The 9,681-nt window shown below is 40.1% G+C and overlaps 1 protein-coding gene across 5 annotated transcripts in view; it reads right to left on the bottom strand.

Annotated features, from left to right (window-relative positions):
- Positions 1–919: 919 nt before the first annotated feature.
- Positions 920–9,681, bottom strand: part of LOC107088541 (phosphatase and actin regulator 4B-like) — a 41,223-nt gene continuing 32,461 nt past the window's right edge. For 4 of the 5 annotated variants that reach the window (XM_015380789.1, XM_015380787.1, XM_015380788.1 and 1 more), the window contains 9 exons: positions 9,480–9,611; positions 7,339–7,867; positions 5,204–5,487; positions 4,685–4,883; positions 4,463–4,518; positions 4,111–4,172; positions 3,880–4,017; positions 3,663–3,739; positions 920–2,368 (listed from right to left, as the gene is read on the bottom strand). In XM_015380789.1, coding sequence (XP_015236275.1) covers positions 2,353–2,368; positions 3,663–3,739; positions 3,880–4,017; positions 4,111–4,172; positions 4,463–4,518; positions 4,685–4,883; positions 5,204–5,487; positions 7,339–7,867; positions 9,480–9,611 — 1,493 coding nt within the window. In that variant the 3' untranslated portion in view covers positions 920–2,352. The remainder of the gene's footprint in view (positions 2,369–3,662; positions 3,740–3,879; positions 4,018–4,110; positions 4,173–4,462; positions 4,519–4,684; positions 4,884–5,203; positions 5,488–7,338; positions 7,868–9,479; positions 9,612–9,681) is intronic. The other variant, XM_015380790.1, reaches the window with a different exon arrangement.

Below are 9,681 nucleotides of genomic sequence, written 5' to 3'. Positions count from 1 at the left end.
GCGTAGTTATGGTTACTGATCTTGTTTGCAATAATTTGAGCTAAGGGGAGTATGTAGATATTGAATAGAAGGGGCCCCAGAATGAAGCCTTGAGGAATCCCACTTGTGATGTTTCTGGTCTCTCTGGTCCACTGTGGTACCAGACAGGCTGACCCAGTTAATATAGTAAAATCACTAATACTAATTATTGCAAGCTATACAGCATTTAAAAAAATGATCAAACTCTATGTTGAAAACAATTTAAACTATATCTGTATCTCTTCTTACATACTGCCCATATCAATTAAAATATAAAAAAAAAAACTCATTTTTCATTGTATTATAATGCAATGCCATAGAAACATTAGCATCTCTGGTAAATCTGGTGAAATAATGTAGTATTCTGACATTATGCCACTTTAACCTCACACTGAGCATATTTAGTGGTTAAAAAGTCCCATTAGCAATCTAAATTAGAGAAATAGATAAAAAAAATATAGATATATTTTTTTGTAAATGGATAAGAGTAGCCTAGTAATGCTTAAGCATTACTGCATAAGCAAACCAGGTTGGTGTGCCATAAAAACAAAGGCAACAGAAGACAGCCATTTCCGAATGTGGAATAATTTCTATTTTCACCAAATAAATGTTCTGTAAATAAAATTTGTATCAGTGTGTGTATACATGTGCAATAGAATATGAATATAATTCAATGTTTTTATTTGTAAATCCCTACAAAACTATTCAACTGTGGGGGGCGCTGTTTGGCAATCATCATGTACGGGAAAACAAAGTCAGACACAGCTTTATTTCAGATAAGATTGAGATAATTATAACATTATTTATTTAGATCCAGGTGTGATTATTTACAGTTAAAAAGAAAAATTCATCAGTTCACACAATTCAACTTCCAATTAAACTGTAACTTAGAGATGTTGGGTTTTTTTTACAAAAAAAGAAAGGCTTTCACATTCCCATTTTTGTTGCATTTAATCATGAACTAATGTTTTGTACTTAAAAAAATAGCAACCTATAATACCTTTTTTTTTTTCCAAATGAAAGGAAGACAAGATATACAGAAGCATCAGTTAAACCTTTATGAACACAACATGGAGAACCCTGTAAGCTACTGGCCAGAAAAAAAAAAAAAAAATACAATAAAACATTCCTGCAGCTTCAAAATTCTCCAACCAAAACTGACTCCCTGTTGACCGATTATACTTCAGATTTTTTTGTGTGTGTTGTATAAATCCCTGATCTATGCTCACAGCAACTTATATTCAAGCTCTTATTACAGACACTATGAGAATGACCTTATTTAAAATGGCTACAGAATGCGTTGCTTGTTCATCCCTCAAAAGGAAGTACAAAAACTCATAAAAAAAAAGGTATAAATGAAGGAAGATCATCCAGATCCAATGTCACTGGACGTCCAGTTGGCTCATGCATTGGATTGCAAAAAGCAGCTTCCTATAGTCCTTCAGGCATTGCTCATGTTGGCACGCATAAAAACGCAGACTGTCTCACTGACCTGAACTTTTTTTCTAAAGCTAATTTGATGCTAAATTGGCCACCTTACATCACATCCACAAATACAGGCAAAGCCAAACAATGAAATAAAAAGGCTCAAATGAGAGCTCTCACTACTCATGTGGTAACAATTATAAAATAAAAAGTTTGTGCATAACAGAATATTTTTATCATAACTTCTTTCCCCAGTTGCATTCTAAGATATAACAACAGCAGTCTGTACATAACTAATACAAAACACAATATCCCAGAGATGCCAAATCCTAAAGTGAAAAATGTCCAAATCTTCACATTCCGGTCCTTCAGTCTCTGTTATCTATTATTACTATGTGAAATATGATAGGTCCTCATCATTATTACTGTTTTATTGTATGCTATTACATTAACAAGATGAGCTATTGTTTCCATATACAGTAAAGAGAGAAAAAGGCAATACAGAATGAGGCCGCATTAAAGGTTTTAACTAGATCCAAGTCCCTGAAGGGCAGCACACAGCAGCAGAGTGAGAGTCAGCCTGTAGTGTAGCTCCTCTGCTGCCTCACTCCCTCGTTGGCACGTTGGGTCTCCTCCCCTCCTTCACCCCGCCATCATCTAGAAAAAATACTGCATCTGGACCTCGCCCGCCACTGCCTTGGTTCTTCAAGCAAAAAGCAATATAGAGAGGGGAGGCAATGAAGGAAAGCGGCGGGCGTTCTCGCTGTGAGTGACTTCCAGGCTCTTTCCCTGATTAAACAGTACAGCAAAGTCTGGAAGTGGCGGGAGGAAAAAAAAAGGGCAATCTGCAGTCTGAGCCCCTTCTTTTCACAGAAATCTTAAGTGCTTCTTTATCCAAGCGCCTGAATGCTAAGGCCGATGAAACCTATGATAAAAGAGAAATCAAATGAGTTATGAAAACATATTTATCATCCGAAAACAAATTCTTTCTACTGCTTATGGTGTGTATTCCCTAAAAACAAAATCTGCATATATTTATAAGAATACCTAAAAGATTGCATTGCTAAGGGGTTTCCACCCTTTAAGCTTAAACTACTGCTATTCAGTTGTTTTTCTCCTTTAATGCCGATACTGCTAAATGAAAGAAGCTTTCTGGTCTGCATTATAAAGACAGCTGTTCCAACATCCCCACTGAACTTCAGGCAGCTTGGATCCTGGGTCTCAGCACTCTTCTCTCTGACCTACTATCCTTATTTTGCATCGCTAACTATAGTCCAGTATGCTAGACACTTCCGACATAATCTCTGGTTCAAGAGTGGCTTGAAACGAGAGCAGCATCACATAGATGTATCCATGTTCTGGATACATCGATGTGAGGCGCTCTTAAACTGCAGATTTCGACTGCAGCCAGAGACCGAAGCAGAGTTATCCACAAGTCAGTGAATACACCTGTCTATTCCGAATCAAAGTGAATGCATCATCAAACATGGTTAGCGATTACTCTCTCTTTATAAGCTTGAGATCAGTAGCTGGTGTTCCCCATGTTTTAATCGCCTGATTTGGACCCACTCCGCCAGCTTTAAAGGAGCCTTTCTTTACCATCTTCACAAACTGCATTCATATTTGTTGTTTATGCAATTGTTTTTTTTTGTTTTTTTTTTTTTACCAGATTTTCCTTCCACTTAAACTTTCAAATTTGTTTATATTTATCCCTGTATGGCCTACTCTTCTTGTGGATGTCAGTTCTCTATAAAAACAGGCCAAAGGCCCAAATTACATAAGCCATAATCATGTTGAACAGAAATAAACCCTTCAATGTCAATTAATATAGTTCCAGTTTTACCATTTGAATTGAAACGATGAAATAAACTTTTCTATATGCTTCAGATTTAATTCATTTCAACTTAGTTCATTTATATGGTGCAAACTCACAATGCATGTCATCTCAAGGCACTTTACAGAGACAAATCAAACAGATCATACAGTCAAATTGATTGAAAGTTTTCTATCTAAGCAAAACCAGTTGATTGCATCGACTCATTGACTCGAAGGCAATTCCTCACACCAAGCTTGCTTGGAGCGACAGTGGAGAGGAAAGACTCCCTTTTAACGGGAAGAAATCCTCCAGCAGAACCAGACTCCATCTGCCGAGGCCGACTTGGGTTTAAGGAGGTTAATTGAAGTGCACCTATCATATAAAGTTAATATAAAAAGCACACCTTGTATAAATTCTGCTTTCTTCATGAACCTCCATTTCAGTGCTTTTATAGTCGTTGAGCTCCTTTCGGATGGCAGCCTATAGAAAGCAAAGCTTACAGTTAAAACAAGGATTTTAGAAAAAAGACAGGACATCACACAGAATTTATCTGGCCAGAAAATAAGATTTTCCACAAAAATTAATCTCTACTTCAGAGATTTGTAGAGAAAAAGAAACACCTTGTCAGCAGGAGTCAGCTTAGTCCACGGCTTGTCCGCCCTTCTGTCGTAGTCTTGGGCCTCTGTGACTTCCACATACTCGTGGAAACGCAGGATCTTTCTCGCCTGCAGCTCTGCGACTGTGGGTCTTTGACTCAGCTACGACAGAGGAATCATTTTTGTTATTGTTCAATATTTCCAGGGAAAACAAAATATGACGCCTGGGTGTTTGCTGTTGATGTTTTGGTTCACCTTTCTGGTCAGACGCCGTTTGATCTCCCTAACCTCCGCCTGCCTGTCAGCCTGATTTTTAGCTAAAAAAAGAACGGGGACAGAGCTTATTTTAGACTTGGATATGAAAGCGTGGTTTGATGTGAAGGAACGGCACAGAAGAAAGAAGATTTTCCAAAATTAGAACTCTCAACTGATTTGAAAGACCTTTTTAAGCACAAATTATATAGGCAGATTTGCTGCACGTTTGAATGTAGCACGGCAACAGTGAAAAACAAAAAGTCATTCACAGATTGAACTATTATAGCAGAAATTGATGAGCTATTCCTGTGTCTTACTGACAGATTTTAGGAGAGAGACAGTTAATACTGACGCTGAAGGATGTTTCTTTGTTCAAGCTCCTCAGCAGTTGGTCTCTGACTGAGCCGCCTGGAAAAAACTCACAAAAAACATTATTACTAAACTGTTTTATATTTTTTAGTCAAGCAATAGGTAGGAAAATGATCTAAGCATCTTTTTGTGTATTTACTTTTAAAGGTTCAGTTTAACTTTGTCTGTTTATGCCTCAAACCAGTGTGACAGACTTTATAATAACCTTGTGAGTGCAGTGCCAATCTGTGTACGAATGGCCTCCCACTGCTCCCTGCTCTGCCAGGTTAGGCCGGTCTGCCCCGGAGGCTGATCCTCTCGGTTGTTTCTCTCCTGCATGAACCTGTCCCTATCCGGGGCGCAGGGACGGCCGCTCAGCTTCAGAGCCAAAGTGTCCTTCCTCTTGACCCTGCTGGCCAAGGCACCTGCATGACAGAAATGCAAAAAAAAGATGAGAGGTGGTAGCTGCAAAGAAGGCTCAGAACGCTGCATTACTTAACATAACAAAACAATAAAACGGGTCCCTAAATAGTTTAATATCCATATCCCTGCAAAAATCTCAGGCTGTAAGGATAAAAACTATCTTTAAACAGATAGGAAATACTAATATTTTTCTACACTTTTCTTTTGCAAACTAATTCAGAGCTAAAAAAAAAAAATCATCAAATTTCATGCTTTTCCCTCTGCAGAAACGTTGCGAATTATCATTTAAATGACTTTTCTGTTAAATCGAGGATAAGCTTACTGAGTGGGGGCTCATCCTCTTCATCAGAGTCTTCCTCTTTATGAAGCACAGGACCGTCTGAATCACTGTCTTCCCCGTGCCCATCTTGCTGTCCCCGCTCATCGTCTTCCTCATCTTCCTCCTCCTCGCTGCTATTTTCACCAGGAAGGACACAAACACCAGCGTCACCGACCAGGCAGCGGCGACTCCGAGGTTCCAGCTCCGGCTGCGGGATCTCCCCATCGTACTCCTCCTCTTCCTCATCGTCTTCCTCCTCTTCTTCCTCTGAGTAGTCATCTTCAGATCTGACAGCGAGGACAAAATGATTAACGGTTATTTAACCTGATGATGAACTCGTCTTTACTTATTCGTCAACGACATTCACAATAATTTTTCTGTCCAGGGAGCATATCCCAGAGTCAGCCTTTTATCTAAAAAGTTTACAACAGACAGTTGTTGGGGAGACTCTGTTACTGAATTGAATATTTAGGTTTTGCAGAAATTAAATAATTCAAAAAATATTTCTAAAACTCCACACATTTTACAGGCCAGAGACCAATGCATGTCCGGTTAGTTAGAGAAAAAGAAAAGAGTGAAAGTTGTTTCTGTTCAGTATCAGTGACGCTAGAGGAGCTCAGACATGTAAGAAGATATAAACTAATTTGTATGGCATATTGATAAACGTCTGGTGTTCATTTGGGCTGCATTTAAAGGGCTTCTAAGTTTTCAACCCGAGTTTGTGGTGAAACATGCTCATTTGGAAATATTGGCAGCCATCTTTGAATTGAGGTGCTCACTGCATTCTCTGAGGGATAAACCTGGATTATGAGGTTTTAGCAACGGACGCTGCATAACCACAAATATAAGCTCTTAAAAATATTCAAACACTGTCCTACTTTTGTCTTGCTTTCAAATGTTAATAAAATATGGTTTCACAGCAACTGGTTTTCTCTTAACTCTGTCAAATATATTGTACTTTATTATATATTCCTATCTATCGTTTAGAATGAGAAATCTGCTTAAATCAGTATTGGCAATTGAAATGCTTTAAAAACAGAGGACTGAAAATCTACTGTAAGGTTTTGAGCAGCGCATGTTTAGTTGTGATTGTAAGGAATGTAACTGATCCTGTGTCATTAAGGTGCGACCATATTCTTCATTAAACCCAAGTCTGTCTTACTAAGCATTCTTTAGTCTGTCTACTAGTTTAGAATACAAGGAGAGTACCACTGTTTGACATATAGTTTCAATGCAGTGAATTGGTGTCTCATTATTAGATATAGAAAACAGGTTAGGTGTCTGTTTTTTTGGCTTCTTTGAATGCTTTAAAGATTTTTTTTAAATACTAAAGGAGTCTGCCCTACATGTGACCATCTCTGATCTTTAATTAAAATTACATTTCCTTAGCCTGATAAACCAGACTAAATGTGAGATTAAATGTGTAATTTAGTCTGGCCCCCCGATGAATGAGACATTGGAAGATTGTTGATGAGAACAACCCGTTGCATTTCAAACCATGCCTGTGCCTATTGGCGAACACTCTGACCAATGAGCGCAACTGACTATAATGTAGTTAGCGTGACAGAAAGCTGGTGGGGGAGTGTAAACAAACAGCCTGTCCGTAAAACTGCGAATACATCCTTCTTAAAAAGGAATGAGCGTGGAGACTCTTCCTGCTCATGTTTCAACTAAAACCCAGAGTCTAATCCTTCCAAAACTGATTCCAAAACTGAGTCAAACAAGAACTGTTCAATAGTTGTTGCCATCTTCCTTGTTGTGCTTTCTTCAGCGTCATGCAGCTTTGTTGTCACGCCCTCAAAACCTCGCCCACTTTGCATCCAGAAATTCAAAACACATCTCTGCGCTGTGATCAATGCCCCAGTTCTGGGGCCTGGGGCATTAATCGAGGCTAGACCACTCGCAGGGTAAAATAATTTTCGCGGCTGGCGGAAGGGGCTAGTTTACTAGGCTAACATTTCCTGGTTAAATCTAAATATAAAGATTTTACGTCAAACTTTATAACATGCAAGATACTGCATCCAAACAGACTCTTGGAGTTTTACATTTCAAACACTGATGTTGCAGTAATGACTGCTATTTTCTGTACTGTTCAATGCCAGAACTTCTTTACATGACACTTTAAAACGAAGACTTACAGTTTTAGTGGCTGAATGCTGACAGGCAGAGGTCGGCCGCGATCCGCTTGATACTCCGGAGGGGTTTCAAAGAGCAACGCATGCGCTCGCTGCGCCCCGTCTGGATGAGGCTGCGCCGGGCCAGGACTGGACAGGGCTCTCTGGATCATGATGTGAAGCGGGACAGGGGCTGGTCTCTGGGGCGACTCCACCGTTGGACTCGGTGGGTCGAACAGCATCGGTATGGGCTGAGGCAGAGGGTGGGGGTAGGAATGCTGATGGTGGAGGTGATGGGAGTGCATGTGCTGGCGGGGCGGAGAGGGCGGTATGTGGGTTGGCAGGGGTGGGGAGGGAGGAGGAGGGGGAAGCTGGAAGCCCACAGTGTGGCTGCTGTGGTCCTCCACAGAGTGTGGGGACGGGGTGACGGGATGGCTCGGAGTAGAGTCCTCAGTGCTCCGTTTAGTGACCGGGGTCGTTCTCTTAGGGGGCATTGGAGGAGAGGGCTTCGCCGGATGAAGACTTGCACCCCCTGTGGCTTGGTGGAACTCAGCTACAAATGAAAAAAGAAAAACACACATTTCTTTTTTTATCAAATAGTTTCAATCATAATCAGAAAGTTACAGATTAAACATAGCAGTCAGCTGCTGGCAAGATTCCTTTTTTCAGCGCAGTTTGCCCCAGTGACATGTGTGCACAAACTTCAGTCACACGTGCAATCATTAAATACACATGAAAAAACACTTTTATTACATGTGTGACTGAGCATTGGAGCACATATGCAGCGTGTGCCAGAGACACACACTCTGCCCGAGTAGAGCAGAGTGCTGCATGTGCCTCAGGTCAGAGAGACAAACAAGATGCATACATGCTCTTCACAGCCAGATTCTAAACAGTCCATAAAAGCTTACATAATTTGCCTCATATCGAGCAAAATAGGCTCCTAAACACAAAGCTTCAGCTCTTTACATGCACAGCTATATACTTACTACAGTGCTTGCACAATTATGTGTACTCCTTGAACATTTTATCACTCTACAGCCACAAACTAAAATGCCTGCAGAACCAAAACATGCTCTGCAGGCATTTCATGTGATAGACATCTTTAAAAACAGGGTGCAACTCTGACATGGAAGAAAATTATATGTGGTTTTTAAATTAGGACCATTATAACGAGAATGTCGGATAGCGTATCAGTTTAGCTGCATGGTTATGTCCTGGTAGGTTTGCACAGCTTTTACATTTTCAAAATTTGGGATGTTTTTTTTAACCTCACCCTGAGTTCAGCGTCTCCATTGCTTTCTCTCTGACCTGCCTGCTATGTTCCTTGGTCTTTATGATGCTTTTTGCTTATTAATCTTATCTAACTATCTTCTGAAACAAACACAGGCTTTAAAATACAAAAAAACAAACAACAACATTTATTTATCTAAGAATAAATGTACACAAATGCAGGATATATTTTCACTTTTAAAGAAATAGAAAGCTAGCAATCCCTTTCCTTCCAGGTCACAATTAGGATCTATTTTATATGAATCTAAAATGTCTAAAAGTTTGTGGCTATAATGTAAAAAATGTTATATTAAAAAAAAAAAAACTTTGCATAGCACTGTATATAGCCCTCCAAACCTTTTCAGAACAGTTGAAAAAGCACAGCTTTTTCTAGAGGCGCAGTGAGAGAGCAGCAGAGGTCTCAGGGTTATAACATGCAGTTGGTTATGCCTGAGAGGAAAACATCCTCCTCTCTACCTGAAGTCAAGCTGTTATCTCAAAACATTTCTCCACTCTACTTCCAAGTTCCTTCATATGCACTTGTCCATTCTTTCTTATCATAATATGATCTTAATTCATAATATTATACGTAAAAAATTACGCAGTGCAGCTAAAACCTGCTCAAGGAGCGTCCTTATTCACACATATAGCCTCTAAAACAAATCAAAACAAAGAAGCTTCCTTGTCTTAACACAAAGCAATGCTCAGTATCAGCTTATTGGAAGCATGCAACTCTTATTTAGAGCATCCAAAGAAAGGAATTCAATCAAGAAGTTAAAGGCATAGCAGCAGAAAAAAACATGTTGGCAGCAAGAAGGGACGTGAAACGATGAAGAAGAAAGACTCTGAAGTGAGGAGGGGGCGACCTGCTGACATAAGCATCTCCCTTTTACCTGAGCGCAGGCCCCCAGCCCGCCGGCACAGGTAGACGGGCAGAGACAAGTAGACGTCGTAGTCACACTCCCGCTTCCAGCAGGACCAGTAGAGGGGAAGCTGAGCGTTTTCTCCCCCCTGCAGGGCGGATACTAGTAGGGAGGAGATGGAGGCCTTTCAACGAGTGCTTATTAGATTAATGGAGCTACGTGGAGGTGCTGT

The sequence above is a fragment of the Cyprinodon variegatus genome, unplaced genomic scaffold (genome assembly GCF_000732505.1).
Source record: "Cyprinodon variegatus isolate N-32 unplaced genomic scaffold, C_variegatus-1.0 Scaffold221, whole genome shotgun sequence".
Taxonomy (NCBI): Eukaryota; Metazoa; Chordata; class Actinopteri; order Cyprinodontiformes; family Cyprinodontidae; genus Cyprinodon; species Cyprinodon variegatus.
Note: the sequence above shows the minus strand (reverse complement) of the source record. Positions and strands in the feature narration are given on the sequence as shown.